Source organism: Tursiops truncatus, chromosome 7 (genome assembly GCF_011762595.2).
Source record: "Tursiops truncatus isolate mTurTru1 chromosome 7, mTurTru1.mat.Y, whole genome shotgun sequence".
NCBI classification, from domain to species: Eukaryota; Metazoa; Chordata; class Mammalia; order Artiodactyla; family Delphinidae; genus Tursiops; species Tursiops truncatus.
In genome coordinates, this window is record NC_047040.1 from 14,191,451 (window position 1) to 14,209,662 (window position 18,212).

Here is an 18,212-nt window from a genome sequence, read left to right on the forward strand (position 1 = left end):
AATGACATATAACATACAAGGGAACTCCTGTAAGGTTAACAGCTGATTTCTCAGCAGAAACTCTACAAGCCAGAAGGGAGTGGCATGATATACTTAGAGTGATGAAAGGGAAGAAACTACAACTGAGATTACCCAGCAAGGATGTCATTCAGATTTGACATAGAAATCAAAAGCTTTATAGACAAGCAGAATCTAACAGAATTCAGTACCACCAAACCAGCTCTACAACAAATGCTAAAGGAACTTCTCTAAGTGGGAAACACAAGAGAAGAAAAGGACCTACAGAAACAAGCCCCAAACAATTAAGAAAATGGTAGTAGGAACATACATATCAATAATTACCTTAAATGTGGATGGATTAAATGCTCCAACCAAAAGACTCAGGCTCACCGAATGGATACGAAAACAAGACCCATATATATGCTGTCTACAGGAGACCCACTTCAGACCAAGGGACAAATACAGACTGAAAGTGAGGGGATGGAAAAAGATATTCCATGCAAACAGAAATCAAAAGAAAGCTGGAGTAGCAATACTCATATCAATAAAATAGACTTTAAAATAAAGAAGGTTACAACAGAAGGAAGGACACTACATAATGATCAAGGGAACAATCCAAGAAGAAGAAATAACAATTATAAATGTATATGTATATATGCACCCAACATAGGAGCACCTCAATACATAAGGCAAATGCTAACAGCTATAAAAGAGGAAATCAACAGTAAGACAGTAATACTGGGGGACTGTAACACCTCACTTACACCAATGGACAGATCATTCAGACAGAAAATTAATAAGGAAACACAAGCTTTAAATGACACAATAGACCAGATAGATTCAATTGATATTCATAGGACATTCCATCTGAAAACAACAGATTACACTTTCTTCTCAAGTGCACATGGAACATTCTCCAGGATAGACCACATCTTGGGTCACAAATCAAGCCTTGGTAAATTTAAGAAAATTGAAATCATATCAAGCATCTTTTCAGACCACAACACTATGAGATTAGAAATAAGTTACAGGGAAAAAAATGTATAAAACACAAATACATGGAGACTAAACAATACATTACTAAATAACCAAAAGATCACTGAAGAAATCAAACAGGAAATCAAAAACTACCTGGAGACGAATGACAACGAAAATATGACAATCCAAAACCTATAGGATGCAGCAAAAGCAGTTCTAAGAGGCAACTTTATAGCAATACAATCCTACCTCAAGAAACAAGAAAAATCTCAAATAAACAATCTAACCTTACACCTAAAGGAACTAGAGAAAGAAGAACAAACAAAACCCAAAGTTAGTAGAAGGAAATAAATCATAAATATCAGAGCAGAAATAAATGAAATAGAAACAAAGAAAACAATAAAAATCAATATAACTAAAAGCTCGTTCTTTGAGAAGGTAAACAAAATTGATAAACCTTTAAAACCAGACTCATCACAAAAAAGAGGGAGAGGACTAAAATCAATAAAATGAGAAATGAAAAGGGAGAAGTTACAACGGACACTGCAGAAATACAAAGCATCCTAAGAGACTACAGCAAGCAACTCTATGCCAATAAAATGGGCAACCTGAAAGAAATGGACAAATTCTTAGAATGGTATTACCTTCCAAGACTGAACCAGGAAGAAACAGAAAACATGAACAGACCAATCACAAGTAATGAAATTGAAACTGTGATTAAAAATCTTCCCACAAACAAAAGTCCAGGACCAGATGGCTTCACAGGTGAATACTGTCAAACATTTAGAGAAAAGCTAACACCCATCCTTCTCAAACTCTTCCAAAAAATTACAGAGGAAGGAACACTCCCAAACTCATTCTACAAGGCCACCATCACCCTGATACCAAAACCAGAAAAAGACACTGCCAAAAAAGAAAATTATAGACCATTATCACTGATGAATATAGTTGCAAAATTCCTCAACAAAATACTAGCAAACAGAATCCAACAACACATTAAAAGGATCATACACCATGATCAAGTGGGGTTTATCCCAGGGATGCGAGGATTCTTCAATATATGCAAATCAATCAATGTGATACACCACATTAACAAATTGAAGAATAAAAACCATATGATCATCTCAATAGATGCAGAAAAAGCTTTGGACAACATTCAACACCCATTTATGATAAAAACTCTCCAGAAAGTGGGCATAGAGGGAACCTACCTTAACATAATAAAGGTTATATATGACAAACAAAGGAAACTATAAACAAGATGAAAAGACAACCCTCAGAAAATATTTGCAAACAAATCAAGGACAAAGGATTAATCTCCAAAATATATAAACAGCTCATGCAGCTCAATGTAAAAAAAAAACAAACAACCCAATCAAAAAATGGGCAGAAGACCTAAATAGATATTTCTCCAAAGAAGACATACAGATGGCCAAGAGGCACATGAAAAGCTGTTCAACATCACTAATTATTAGAGAAATGCAAATCAAAACTACGAGGTATCACCTCACACCGATTAGAATGGGCATCATCAGAAAATCTACAAACAATAAATCCTGGAGAGGGTGTGGAGAAAAGGGAACCCTCTTGCACTGTTGGTGGGAATGTAAATTGATACAGCCACTATGGAGCACAGTATGCAGGTTCCTTAAAAAACTAAAAATAGAATTACCAGACTTCCCTGGTGATGCAGTGGTTAAGAATCCGCCTGCCAATGCAGGGGACACGTAACCACAACTACTGAGCCTGCGCTCTAGAGCCCACGAGCCACAACTACTGAGCCCATGTGCCACAACTACTGAAGCCTGTGTGCCTAGAGCCCTTGCTCTGCAACAAGAGAAGCCACTGCAATGAGAAGCCCGTGCACCGCAATGAGAAGTAGCCCCCACTCACCACAACTAGAGAAAGCCCGTGTGCAGCAACAAAGACCCAATGGAGCCAAAAATAAATAAATAAACAAATAATTTTTAAAAGTAAATAAATAAGATAAAAATAGAATTACCATATGACCCAGCAATCCCACTACTGGGCATATACCCAGAGAAAGCCATAATTCAAAAAGACACATGCACCCCGATGTTCATTGCAGCACTATTTACAATAGCCAGGTCATGGAAACAACCTAAATGCCCATCGACAGATGAATGGATAAAGAAGATATGGTACATATATACAATGGAATATTAGTCATAAAAAGAACAAAATTAGGTCATTTGCAGAGATGTGGATGGACCTAGAGACTGTTATACAGAGTGACGTAATTCAGAAAGAGAAAAAGAAATATCGTATATTAACACATATATGTGGAGTCTAGAAAAATGGTACAGACTAACCGTTTTGCAGGGCAGAAGTTGAGACACAGATGTAGAGAACAAACATATGGACACCAAGGGGGGAAAGCCACGGGGGGGTGGGGGGGTGGGAAGAACTGGGAGATTGGGATTGACATGTATACACTAATATGTATAAAATAGACAACTAATAAGAACCTGCTGTATAACTAAATAAATAAATAAAATTCAAAAAAATTTAAAGAAAGAAAAACTGCTCTGATTCCGGGTTCTGCACAGCCCCTGACACTGTCCCAATGCACTGTTATGAAACTACACACAGACATCTCACAAAAACTTCCTAAATTCAAGGAGCTAAGAAAAATACCCCTGGCAGCCTTCCCCCACTTTATAATGAAACTGTTCTTTTAGCAAAAAATTCACAACCAAGAAAAATTCTGCTAAATAAGGTGGGTATTTATTTGGGAGACCGTCTTTGCTGATTTCCAAGACCTTGGAACTTAGCTTTCTCTCGTTACTGTTGTTTTCTACCCGTTTTACAATCTTCTACATAAGTCTATAGTATGTGGGTGAATCAACTTTAAGCTGTCAGAGGCAAAACCAATATGATGTCCATTATGAGTATGCAGATTCAAATATTTATTCAAACATTTGCTGATCCAGGAGGATTTCTTTGGGAAGCTTGGGGAGAATAGCTAATGGCATACTGAAGGCAGATGCCAGAAGCCATCGTAATGCAAGAGTCAACAGTTCAGAGTGATGAAGTTGGTGCCAGTCACCGAATTTGGCCATTTGTAACAAAGAAGGTACAAATTGTTTTATACTTATGGCGCCTTGGTAGTATATTAAATGTTAAAGAGGAAGTTTAGTTCCAGAAAGAAAGAAGCAGGGGAGCGGACACAATGTCTAATTTTTAGACCAAATGAGTAGAACTTCCATTCAGGATTTGGAAGCGCTCCATTATCCAACAGGCTGAAAGTAACTCAGGGGATTGTCGTGGTATTAGAGACAGTCCAAGGTGCCAAAGTCAAAACAGGCCACTCTGGCCATAGGAAAGCCCCAAGGGGGAGTGTATGTAGGTCACTTACATGTTTTGAATTTAGACAGGCTGCGTTTATACAACCATTTTACAGTTAAGCACTGGATAAGTTCTGAATGTTCTAAATTTTTTATAATGTGCTTTTTTCCCAACATATAAGAAAATTGCACCATCACCTTGAACGATGGCCTTAATGGTTCACCTTGGGGCCCTGAGTGTTCAGTAGGGCGCTGGCGGGGAACTCTGCCTCTGCTGACAGGCCTCTTCCCACCCCAGTGAATTTCACTTGCTTGAGAAGTGTTTGGAGCTAAGAGTGCCTGAGGCTCAGGGCTAAATTAGTCACGCTCAGTAAACATTATTTTGACGCAATGAAAAAGAATGAACAAAAATAGAAAGTGTATCAGCCATCAGGTTTGATCCCACACATATTTACTGAACATCTACTTGGGTGGGAAGAAGGACAAGTACATAGAGAGGAAGACAAGGGAACACACGTGCCCGTTTTGCCCGATGCTGTCCTGGTGCCCTTTCTTTCCCTGGAGCACATGGACGTTATTTCCCCTCGCTCCAGGTCTCCTCTCTAAAAGGCTCCCCTCTTTCTTGTTCTCTGCAGACACCCCCAACTTCCCCCATGTAAATGCACATAACAGGAGGACAAATTGTTTCCTGGGGAAACTTGTGCTGATCAGAAGTTTGGGTCTATAAGGGAGGAACCAAATTAGCCACATCTCAAATTCTGCTTTTGTTTTATCAGCTGCCGCTTCTAAGTTCTTATTTAATGAAAGTATTTGCTTTTCCATAAACACATGTAAATTTCCTACCTCTTGCTTCTCACAACCAAAGAAAGCTCAGTAAGTGGTAATCAAGGAAGAAAGCATATTTCAAAAAAATCACTGTAATTGAGAATATCAGTGTAAACAACGCCATCTTCACAGCTGATGAATTTGCCAATTGTTCTGCCGTCTTGTAGATTTAAGGGTGTCACTTAAATTTATTTTCATTAACAATTCATTAATTAAGAAAGTTATATATATGGTAAGAAAAAGAAAGTGTGTAGTTATAAGATAATCACAGCAACCCAAGGGATTCACTCCCTTATTTCAAACTCTCCAGTGCCTTCTTTCTTTTTTTTTTTTTTTCTTAATTTATTTGATCGCACTGGGTCTTAGTTGCAGCTCACCAGCTCCTCAGTTGCGGCACATGGACTCCTTAGTTTTCATTCGCGGGCTCCTTAGTTGCGGCTCACCAGCTCCTTAGTTGCGGCATGCAGCCTCCTGAGTTGTGGCATGTGAACTCTTAGTTGGGGCATGCATCTGGGATCTAGTTCCCTGACCAGGGATCGAACCCTGGCCCCCTGCATTGGGAGTGTGGAGTATTAACCACTGTGCCGGAGGGGAGCTCCCTCCAGTGGTTTCTCGTGACCCCTAGAATGAAATGCAAGAGCCATACCTGGTGTGACAGGCCCTTCAGGATCTGGCCCCTTTTTCTTCTTCACCTCCTCCCCAACCTCTCCCTTTCATGTCCCTTACATCGATCCAACAATCCACCTTTGTTCCCACCTCAGGGGCTTCTCCCTGCCGTCCTTCTGCCTGGCACATCCTTCCCCCCTTTCTCGTCACTCAGCTCTCAGCACACGTGTCCCTCTGCAGAGGTGGCCTCCCTGCCTGTCCTGTCCCATGCTCCCCCACTCCATTCACTCACATCACCGTGTCTTATTGCTGTGGCCTGATCCCTCTCTGAAATGACTTTATTGCCTCCTGGTTTATTTTCTGTCTCCCCTCTAGAATATAAACTCCAGGAGGGCAGGGGTCTTGGCCATCTTACTTACATTTCTATGCTCAGCACTTAGACAAGTGCCTGGCACACAGTAGGCTCTCAGTAAATATTGGTGTGATTGGATGAAGGGCGGTAACAAGGATGGAATGATTAGAATTGTGTCTGGCACAGAGTTGGGACCAGCAAGTGGAAGTTTCCTTCCTCTCGCTCCGCATCCCCCTAACAAAATATATATAAAGGAAAACAATCTAATCTACACTGTTGTGTCTTGAATATATTAAAGATATTCAGTTACACTGAGTATAGTAAATCATATCTAGCTGAGTATTCATTAAATGTAGAATGTAAATATTTTCTTGATTTCATTTTTCAGGTTGTCCTTGCCAGAAGGAACCATGAATTGGCATTTTCCCTTTTTCCTCGTGGCCACCGTGACATTGCCCTCTGTGTGCTCCCAGTTCAACCCCCTGTCTCTGGAGGAACTAGGCTCGGACACAGGAATCCAGGTGTTCAATCAGATTGTCAAGTCCCGGCCTCATGACAACATCGTCATTTCCCCCCACGGGATTGCGTCCGTCCTGGGGATGCTTCAGCTGGGAGCCGACGGCAGGACCAAGAAGCAGCTCACCACAGTGATGAGATACGGCGTGAATGGTGCGTGCGCCTGGGCCTGGCTGGCGGGACTTGCAGGAGTCCCAGTCTGGAGGGCCCCTGGCTTGGTCTTTGCTTACCACACAGAGGAGCAGAGCAGCTGGGAGGGGTCTTGCTGGTGCCCCCTGGGCTTGAGGGCCAGTCTCCTCTAAGGCACAGTGGCAATGCTAGGAGTTAGGAGAGCTGGGTTCTGGTCTCCGTTCGGTAGCTGTGGGGCTTTGGGCAGTCACTTGACCCCTTGAATGCCCCTGTTTTCTCATCTCTAACAAGAAAACTTCCCGTCTGCCCCGCCTCTGTGTTGCACAGGGCTCAGAATGCATCATGGCTGTGAACGTACTTTTAAATCCGTAATCTGGGGAGGTGGGTGGGTGTGACCACGGAGGGCAGCCCAGGGCAGCCTTCTGCATCTCAGTTGAGGTGGCAGACACACGAATCTCCATGGGGGGTAAAATTGCGTAGAGCCACACACACACGCACGCACACACACACACATACATATGTAAAACAAGTGAATGAGCTCTGGGGACTGTACCAGTGGCAGTTTTCTCGTTGTGGATCTGTACTACCATCATGCAGGAAACTGGGTGAAAAGTGGAAATACACGGGACCACCTTGTATATTGTTTTGCAACTTCCCGTGATTCTATCATTATTTCAAAATAAAAAGCTATAAAGGAAGTTTGTTTAAAAGTAAGGCCCATGTAAAGTAATTATACCCCAATAAAGATGTTAAAAAAATAAATAAATAAATAAAAATAAAATTCAAAAAAAAAATAAATAAATAAAAAAAAAAATAAAAGTAAGGCCCAGGGCTTCCCTGGTGGCTCAGTGGTTAAGAATCCTCCTGCCAATGCAGGGGACACGGGTTCGAGCCCTGGTCTGGGAAGCTCTCACATGCCGTGGAGCAACTAAGCCCGTGAGCCACAACTACTGAGCCCGTGTGCCACAAGTACTGAGCCTGCGCTCTAGAGCCCATGAGCCACAACTACTGAAGCCCACGTGCCTGGCGCCCGCGCTCCGCAACAAGAGAAGCCCCCGCTCGCCACAACTAGAGAAAGCCCGCGCACAGCAAGGAAGCCCCGACACAGCCAAAAATAATTAATTAATTAATTAAATTTTAAAAAAAAAGTAAGGTCCAATAGGAATGGTTTTGTTTTCTTGAAAGAAAGCCCCATTTTAATTACCTGTTTAAGCTTAAGAGCTTACATCTCCTAGTTCTGTCACTCAGCTTTAGCTCCGGTTTCTCACCCGAGTCCCCTTCCACTGCCCCCTCCACAGTGCTGGGCACGGGCCAGCGCCAGCCTTGGAGCCCTTCCTTGGCACCAGCCTGTGCCGTGACCTTGACAAGTCACATCTGACGTCCAGGTTTTAGTTGCTCTATTGGGGAAGCAAGGACGTTCTCCCACCCACGTTCCTCCAGTCCCACTGGCCATAAAGTTCTAGGAATCTTGACCACATTGATGCCTTTGCTGGGAGAGGAGGAGAGATGGGGGTGTGCGTACTTCAGGGCTCCCCTCTACGCCCCAGTTCAATCCTTCTCAGAGTCACCCCCGGGGGCTGCAAACACGAGATGCCCACCCGCCCCACTCTGTTTACACGGCATTAAACTTTTGCATGAGTTTGCAGTTTGCTTACCTGTTGGAAGCACTGGGGGACTAAATATTTGGAACACACCGTTATGCCCTTGCTTGGAAGCCCACAGAACTCTTGGTGATTTATAACTTCATAGTGAATCACCCACGGGGCTCCTGGCCTCTCCCAGCGCCATCCGGGCCCTGTCGGCCAGCACCATTCCCAAAGAGCAACTGGATTGTCGTCGTTTGTCTTCCCGCTGAACCACATTCATTTTCACTAGTGTTTCTAAAGTTTTGACAATATTGGTCTGTTGGCCACTCCCCTCAACCCCCATCTCTTCTTCCTCCCAAATCACTAGCAGTCGAGTTGTGGAATGACTTCAGTTCACATGACAGACTCATCGGGGGAGCCCGGGTGGGTTTTCAGGCCCTGGTTTGGGCTCAGCCTCTGAGAACTCAAGACAGCGGCACTCTGGTTGAGGGCAGAGGCAGGACAGTCTGGGGCACAGGGGGAGGATCTGCCCTGATCTTTTCTGGGCAGGAGACTGGGGAGCGTGGAGGAGCTGAAAGGGACAAGTGCCGGGATGGGGCTGTGAAGTCTGCTGGTCCCTTCGTTGTACAACGTGCCTGCCCACTCCTGCTGGGCCTGCCCCCACAGAACCCGTGAGGGGCGCAGTCTCCAGAGGCCTCACAAAGGGCCAAACCGTGGGGCTCTTACCTGCCATCATTTAAGAAGGACAGGTCAGCTCTCCAGGGGACCGTCAAGGTGACTCTGCCGGTTGTTTTAGGACAGTGTCATTTTGAAAGGACCCCAAGCGAGTAAGACAGGTCTGTAATTCGAGCTCTCAGTAGGAACACATTTCATCCTTTGCAACTTATTTCCCTCTTTTCCATGCTCTGAAACTAAATGGAGCGTGTATGAATGGCCTGTGGAAAATAAAGCTTACGTTGCCATAAAACGGATTCCCTTACTTTGTGAGCTTCGCATCAGTAAAAATCACCTTGTTCTTGGTTGGTGGCACATGGCCATTTTTTATAGTCTTTCTGATGCTCAACTTTATACCTTTTTTTCCCCAAAATAGAGAAAAATCGTGTTGTTAAATCTTTGGCAAGAAAGGAAATAGCGCTTAAGATTGTTAAGAAAGAGAGACGGCATAGGAAATAGCGCTTAAGATTGTTAAGAAAGAGAGACGGCATTAGGAAGAGTCCTTTGGTTTATTCCCCCACGGCTGCATAACTGAAGAGCTTTCCAGTCTCCCTATTGACCTGGTGCCAGGAAAGTCTTCCAGGAGAGCCAGGTCTACTTGGGGAAGCTGTGGAGAAGGCCTGGAAGATGCCTGCTTTGAGGCCAGAAGCGCAATTGATCTTTAGGGGCTATTAATAGTTATACTTCATTCTACGCCCTCCCTTTTCTTAACAGAAGGCCACTGAGAAAGCAGATGACTTAGTCTCTTGCTACTCGTACTAGTTTTGTTTCTACTGTTCTTATTTGCCATAATATAGAAGATATTAAAAAAAATAATAACCTTCCTACATTCTTGCGGAAATATTGCTGCATTTTCTCCTTTCTCCTTCAGGAGTGGGTAAAGTATTAAAGAAGATCAACAAAGCCATCGTCTCCAAGAAGAATAAAGATATTGTGACGGTGGCCAATGCCGTGTTTGTGAAGAATGGCTTTAAGATGGAAGTGCCTTTCGTCACGAGGAACAAAGACGTGTTTCAGTGTGAAGTCCGGAACGCGAACTTCGAAGACCCCGCCTCCGCCTGCGACTCCATCAACGTGTGGGTTAGGAACGAGACCAGGGGTGAGTGGCCATGGTTCCCGGGAATGAGCGGGCGTGGTTTTCCACTTTGTGAATGAAAGCGTGAGTTGGCCTCTGAGACCCTCATTGGGACCAGCGTGTCCGGTGGCCCTTCTGTTGTGAAAGGCCTGGACCCACTGACTGCTCCGCCCTTTCTCTCTCAGAGCCCCACGGCTCAGTCCGCCTTCCTACCCTTTTCCTGCCGCCATCACCTGTGCCCCTGGGGACTTGTCTCCCTGTGGCTCTCGGGCCGCAGGGCGGAATACCGCTCTGCAGACTCTCTTCTTTCTTCGCAGCATCTCATCTCCAGAGTCCCTGCCCACAGGCCCTTGTCTGTTTCGAAGGTTTTAGTGCTCATTCCTTCCTACTTCTGTATCCACATTCCCTTTGCCCAGAATGTGCTTCTCAGCCTTTAAGATTCGGGATTGAGCTCTCCCCACGCCTTCCTTGCCTCTTTCTTTTTACATTGAAGTATAATTGATGTACAATATTATATAAGGTACAGGTGTACAGTGCAGTGATTCACAATTTTTAAAGGTTATACTCCATTTATAGTTATTATAGAATGCTGGCTCTATTCCCTGTGTTGTACAATACATTCTTGTAGCTTGTTTTATACCTAATCGTTTGTTCCTCTTAACCCCCTGCCCTTGTGATGCCCCTCCCCCTTCCCTCTCCCCTCCCCTTCCTCACCTCTTGCTTCTGTTGTCCCAGGAAGTAGGTGGCTCCCCCGGTTATGGTGGGCATATGCTTATCCACGACTGCACCCTTCGTTAGAGCACATCCACACGATGTGATTACTTGTGTACGTGCATCTCTCCCTCCACGAAACTGAAGAAATGTCTAACATCGGTGTTTTTAGCCTGTTCATTTGTAAACTTCAGGTTCAGGTGGAAACATTCAGAGGGAGAGGTAGGTCCAGAACATCAGAGGAAAGTTAAGGCTAGAAATAGAGATTTGGGAACCGTTTTTCACCGAAGGGGAGAGTTAAAGTCACAAGAGTGGAAGCAAAAGAGACTCAATACGGAGAGTAAGCCCAAAGACAAAACTTGGGGGAACTCTGGCCTTTCAGGTCATGTCTCTCAAAGCGTGGTTCATGGGGCGTGTGTTTAGAATGCAAATCTCTGAGGAATTCCTTGGTGGTCCAGTGGTTATGTCTAGGCACTTTCACTGCTGAGGGCCCACGTTCAATCCCTGGTCAGGGAACTAAGACCCCAAGCAGAAAAAAAAAAAAAAGGAATGCAGATTTCTGGACCCCAATATACTGAGGCAGGGACCTAGCATTCTGCACTAAAGTAAGTCCTCCCCCGGTCTCCCTCCAGACTTGTAGATGTGAATATTTGCAAACCATGTGAGGGGCTAGAGAAGAGCCAGATGGGGAATGCTCTGGAGGGTGGAGGAGAGCCAGCGTGTGGTTTTGGTAAACCTGTGACATCCCTTTTCAACAGGATCCTGCACGGTGCAACCTGGGCTCCCTTCCTGAAACCACGAAATGATCAGGCGGACTGAGCCCTGGGGCTCTGAGAGAGAAAGGGTGGAGCAGTCAGTGGGTCCAGGCCTTTCACAACAGAAATGCAGGAGACCAGCAAATGGGAGGGGGTTGGTGGGCTCTTCTGAGCCTGTAGGGCTAAGAACAGAGGTAGGAAGCTGATGGCCCTCAGATGCTGGTAGCTGTATGATGTGACGTGTCAGCGCCCACCCAGCCTTCTTCTTTGCTGTGTCCTGGGAGTAGTAAGTCCCTCAGGATGCCACCCGACCATTTCAAACCACTTGAACACACACTGACTCAATGCATTTCTCACAGCAACCGGGGAAGGGAAAGCGATGAGGCTAGAAAAGTGATTTTCAACCCTGCAGACCTAACTCCCTCTGTTAAACAAAGATTTTCACTCTGTTTACTCTCTTGGAATGAAACTCGTAGCTCATATAACCTATGCACGTGTACACAAATTTAAAAAAAAATTAATATAATGCCAAACTGTAATACCAGGAAAAACAAAAGTTATTTATAGATGTAGTTCAGTAGGTAAACCCTTGGGTACAGCCACCCCTGAATACGTAACAGTCAGATTCTTAGAATAAGAATTGACATTCACATTGACTGTGAATTGACAGCCACAAAAGCAGACCAAGACAAGCACACTGCACTGGTGACACAAAAACCACGGGCTGTGTTACCATCGTTGAGGCAGTTTTTTATAAAACGCTGCAAAACTCTTGGTAAATTTCCGAGCAAAACAAGTACAGACTCTATTTGGTTTGCGTGGTAGTCACATTCCTGACAAATTCAGCATACATTAAAAGTATGCAAAAGAAAAGATACTTTGTGTTTACACCGGAAAAAGAATAAGGTTCTGGGCTCAGATGACAAGGAGCAGGTTTCTCAAGAACGTGACTGTGCAGCGGCGTGTTTGAAAGCAGGATAGTTCATCGTTTGGGCTGTTTTGAACACTGCAGGATGTGTAGCATCTCTGGCCACTGTCTTTGCAACCAGAAACACTCCCACAAATTTCCAAACTGCCCGCTCAGAGGCGCTTGTGTATATGTGAGGTGTCAAAAGGATCCTGGTGATCAAACTGTCCACGTGTGGAAGACCGCTGCGTGATGACATATCCTGCCCCGCAGAGAGTGGGGGAGCCTTTCCAGTGTGCTAGGGATGTGGTGATGGCCTGGCTGGGGCTGCCCTGCCACCTCTCTGTGGCCTCAGCCCCAACCATGCGGGCTTCCTCCCAACTCGCATACTCGCCATCCTCTCTCCACAGAACCCGCCCCCCGCCCCCACCCCGGTGCATCCTGCTACCTGGAATGCTTTCCTTCCCTGTTGCCCTTTGCCTATTCATTTCACACTATCTCATGAATGGAATAATAGTTACAAGCATGAGTGCCCAGTTTGAACCTCAGTTCTGCCACCTGCTGGCTGTGTACCATTAGGCAGGTTACTTAACCTCCCTGTGCCTCAGCATTCTCCTCTGTAAAATGGAGCTATAGTAGTGGTACCTACTAGAATTGTTGTAATAACATTAAGGTTGTTATGGGACTCTAAATAATAAGCATAAGTCATTTAGCAAGGTGGTTGGCACTTTGCAAAGGTTCAACGAATGTGAGCTATTTTTATAACCATTGACTCAAGTAATACTTCCTCAAGGAATCCATCCATCCCTGACCTCATCCACCAGATCAGATCCCCCTCTTATTTGCCTTCACATCCTTAAGTACTTTCACTTGAAGATATTTATTACAATTGCATTTCTAAGTCACTTATATCAGCCTCCACTTGCCTCTAATCTATAGCTTTCGGAAGGGCGGGTTTTATTTTTATTTTGTTTTGTTTTCTCAGGTAGACATCAAAGACTGGATACCTGGATGGATGGATGGTGGATGGATGGATGGGTGGATGGGTGATAGATGCATGTTTATGGTAGTTATTGATGGCAGGTCCCCCATGTGCCTCCTTGCCTCTGAACCATGCATTTCTTACACTTCTCTTTTATCCTTTCTTTTCATTTCTTTGTGCCCCTTATTATATCTTAGTTCTACCAGTGGCAATAAGAGGCTTTATTTACCTTAGGAAAAAAGGGCAGAAGAGATTCCTTCAGACTCTCGGTGTGCAACAACAGAATAGTGAACACAGAATCTTAGGTGTGATTTTTAAAAAATGAATGACAGTGTTCTTGCTCTTGTGCAGCTCACAGTTTTAGTTGAGGGAGACAGATGCTACATTTGGCTAGAATAAAATACCGCAGTGTAACTAATGGTGGTGCTGAGCATTGGGCTTTATGGAAACTCCAGGAGATAGGGAGGAGTGACAGAGAAGAGATATAAGAAGAGGGGACCACTGAGCTATGTCTCAAAGGCAAGTAGGAATTGGACTGGGTAATGGTCCCAGCAAAGGCAAAACACAGCCTTCGCTATTGGGAAAGCAACTCTCAAGAGCTTGCTATCACTGGAGCACAGAGTTCTCACTTCCTTCCCACAGGACAGAGTCTGTTCACAGATGCCGCTTTGCTTTGAGCGATGGCTATTTATATCACATGTATTTTCCTTCCAGATCCTGATGTAAGGTGGCGTTGGTGCCCCCTTGTGTAAGTAATGAGGCAATGACGACACTGACTTGCCGGGCGCCCTGTGGGTCAGGGAATCCTCCAAGTGTGCTTCTTTACCGTGACTGACATAAACATCTGTTTATTGTACCTCCAAATCTTCTTGAGTTTCATTTCAAAGAACTTAAAGCTCTCTCTGCTGAATCAGATATTCTTGCTTCTTCAGAAGCTGTTGGTTTTATTCTCACCATTTAATGTATTGTAACTTGCATTTACATTATGAACATTTTTTAAAAGTTGGACTAAAAGCTACACTGAACTAATTTTTAATAGCTTTAGTGTTAGTGATCTCTCTTAAACCCATACACACACACACACACACACACACACACACACACACACACAGTTGAATCTTCAAAAACCAAGCAAAAGGAACCTAAATGAAAATTCAAAGCTTCAAGCACAGGTGGCACTTTAGAAGGACCTTTGTGACTTCACAAGAACAGCCTGAAATTGCAACTGTTGTGTGTGCTACATTCCTGCACAAACAAGCTGGACCATCCTGATATCTTGTGAAGAGCATCTTCCTTAACAAATAATTATTCTAAGAGAGACCCCATTTCTTTTTATCTCTATAATATGAGCCTAAATGGACCCCTGACCCATAAATATAGATACCAATTTTAGTCTCAACTCTTCTTTAAGTAGCTATATAATAATCAGGGATTCCAAACTAATGCTCAACATTCCTAAAATCTTAAGAGAAATGAAGCATTTGCCTTTGATAACATTACACAGACTGAAGTGTTCCTTTATTTTTAACTGGGATTAAATCAACCCAGTGGTTACAACAAAGCAACACGACAACTGTCTATCTTGTGTCGACCAAAAGCCCTCACTGGCAGTCATATGTGTCAGTTATTATCAAAAACAGAGAAATTAATTATGAATTAAGTATAGCTTATGCAGATGAGCAAAATGTTCTTAAAATATGGGGTTTATGGGGAATTAGTTATAAAAGAATTTTTTTTTTTTTTTTTGCTGTACGCGGGCCTCTCACTGCTGTGGCCTCTCCCGTTGCGGAGCACAGGCTCCGGACACGTAGGCTCAGCGGCCATGGCTCACGGGCGCAGCCACTCCGCGGCATGTGGGATCTTCCCGGACCGGGGCACGAACCCGTGTTCCCTGCATCGGCAGGCAGACTCTCAACCACTGCGCCACCAGGGAAGCCCCTATAAAAGAAATTCTGGATGAAAAGTTTGGTAACCCTAAATAGAGGGTCTCTGAAGTCTTTTCTGGTTCTCTGATTTTTAGCTTGTTTTCAGCTTTTAATTTTAGTGAGGAAAAAATTAGAAGGGACAACAGGATATTGTAAAAGTTCTTTTATAAATCTTTGAAATTTTAAATTTTAAAATCTTTGAATTTTTAAATTTTACAAATCTTTGAATCTTAAATTTCTCAGATTTTTCATTCCTCCCGATCCTGCAGCTGCCTTTTGCCCCCAAATGGACTGCCCGTCCTGAGTGTCCTCTGTGTCTGTTCTCTGACTGCACAGGTATGATCGACAATCTGCTGTCCCCGGATCTTCTCGACGGTGTCCTCACCAGACTGGTCCTGGTCAATGCAGTGTATTTTAAGGGTTTATGGAAATCACGGTTTCAGCCTGAGACACAAAGAAGCGCACGTTTGTGGCAGCTGATGGGAAATCCTACCAAGTGCCGATGCTGGCCCAGCTCTCCGTGTTCCGGTGTGGTAAGTTCACACTCAGTGGGGTCTGTCTGATGTGCCAACTCTGAGTAGGTGGGGTGCTCTGGTGTCACTTAGCTCAAGAGCAAACCTGCCTTTTATGTTCTATAAAGGGCAGGGAGGAGACGGCAGGATTTTTTAAAAGCTCATGGTAAGTCTCTGCATTACTTACAAAGGTTATGTATTAATGTATAATACATGTAACGCTTTTGAAATTTAAAGATGACACAGGACAATTCACAAAATGAGAAGTATAAATGGACATGAAACATACTGCATGCGTTATCAAGTCATCATGAGCAATCTTACATTACCAAATCAAAACTAAAAGTAAAAATTAGATTTCTTTTTCACTGATCAGATTAGCAAAAATTACGAAGATTGACAAAGCCCAGTCGTGGCTCTGGCGTGGGGCCACGTGGGCACCCTTGGGTGCTGTTGGTGGTGGGGAACCGTGGTCTGGAGGACTTTCTAGCAGCCCCGCCTCAGCAGTCTCACGCCAAGGAATTTATAATATGAAGATAATCATACACTAGCAAATAAATAGAAGCCATATATGTACATGTAGTGGAACACACATGATAATTAGATTTATATAAGCAGAAAGTTATATAATATGTGGTTGATTTCAGAAAACAAGTTACAGAACAGCAGATGCTGTTTCATCTCATTTATGTAAAATACTTTCTATATATTCATGCAGACATGTCTTGGAGGATGTTCAATAAAATGTTAAGTGGTAGTACTTCAAATGATTATTTTTCTTTGAGTTTGAAATTTTTTTTAAGGAACATGTGTCAGTTTTACAGTTGGGGGAGAAAGAAAATGACCCATCTCTGTAGTCATTACCACACATAGGTAACTAAGGCTGGTGACTGTTTTTTAAACCTACTTTCGTTGAAGTATCAGTGGTCCAGTTTAAGTTAAACTTCTTTTTCCTCTATAAGTTAGCCTTTATGTCTCCAATCTATATGTGGACCTGTGGGTCCCAAGTATGCCCTTTGCATATACAGTATATGTTAGATCAAGCATTGCTCAGCATTTCTCCAGCTGCCTAATTCTTTAAATTAAGAAATGACTCATGCTAGAGACACAATAAAGTCACTTTCCTTCCCCCATGTCTTTCATCAAACTTCCAGGTAGAATTTTGTCATTCACTCAATAAATTTTTTCAAGATAATATGTATTTAAAAGCCCTGCAGAGGGACTTCCCTGACAGTCCAGTGGTTAAGACTCTGCACTCCCGATGCAGGGGGCCCTGGTTTGATCCCTGGTCAGGGAACTAGATCCCGCATGCTGCAACTAAGACCCAGCACAGCCAAATAAATAAATAAATATTAAAAAAAAAAAAAAAAAGTCCTGTAGAAAGGTAGCATGCTAAACAACTGAGACCAATGAAAGGCTCTTTTTGTCCAGAACTCATTCTCAGGTTATGTTGCCCAGGAAGACGTCATGGAATGCTATCATGGCCACCAGCTCCTATCCGAAGCACAGTTATTTTATTTTGGGTCAATCTTTGTACACATTCTAATAAAACAAAATGCGAGAAGGCCTCATTTACTGTATGTTTCTGTTGCTGAAAAATAATGAATAAGTCAGTAAAGAATAAATCAGCAAGGCTTCTATAGGCATTCCCACGAAAGATTAAAATGTTTGTATTTGTAGGAATGGAAGATGTTTTTCTTGAGTATATAGGATGTTCCCAGAGAGGGAGTTACATATCCAGGTGGCTTTTCTATTAAGAACTGGTTTGTCTAAGAATTTGTGGTGTGCCTTATGGAAAGTAAGACACAAATACATTCTTATGGTCCAAGATTCAAACTCCACAGCTCCACAGTGTGGGAGATCTCTTCCCCCACCTTCCCTGATTCATGCCCTCCCTTCTCCACCCTCTTCTGAGCCCCCAGGAGACTGCATCAGTGGGCTCCCTTTTCCCCTGGCTTCCTGTTGGTTGGCTAGTGGTGTGAACCAGCAGGTGATGGGTAAGGGAGGAGAGCGGGCTTGGACATTGGCTTCCCAGCCCTCTCCTTGCATCGCCAGGGCCGCAGCATCCCTCCACCCAAGGTCTCCTGCCATCAGGACCTGCCCAAGGGCTCATTCTCTCTGGGCCACCAGCCCCTACCCTTGGCCCTCCAAGGCTAAGGCTGGTAATGGTGCCCCACTGTTTGTAGCCCAGGGTACCATCCTTATTGGCTCCTCTGTACCCTATCCTTGCCTTATAAGTGGTCCCTTCATTAAACTCTGCTGAATTGACCCAGTTTGGTGTCCTGTCTGTTAGCTGTCAGACCTTGATTGATCTCTACTGAATTCAGAACC

At 43.8% G+C, this 18,212-nt stretch overlaps 1 protein-coding gene across 1 annotated transcript in view; it reads left to right on the plus strand.

The window, feature by feature from the left end:
- Positions 1 to 6,457: 6,457 nt before the first annotated feature.
- SERPINE2 (serpin family E member 2) overlaps positions 6,458 to 18,212 on the plus strand; it is a 29,546-nt gene continuing 17,791 nt past the window's right edge. The window contains 4 exon segments of the mRNA XM_073807884.1: positions 6,458 to 6,738; positions 9,886 to 10,113; positions 15,706 to 15,816; positions 15,819 to 15,917. Of these exon segments, the coding sequence (XP_073663985.1) occupies positions 6,480 to 6,738; positions 9,886 to 10,113; positions 15,706 to 15,816; positions 15,819 to 15,917 (697 nt within the window). The 5' untranslated portion in view covers positions 6,458 to 6,479.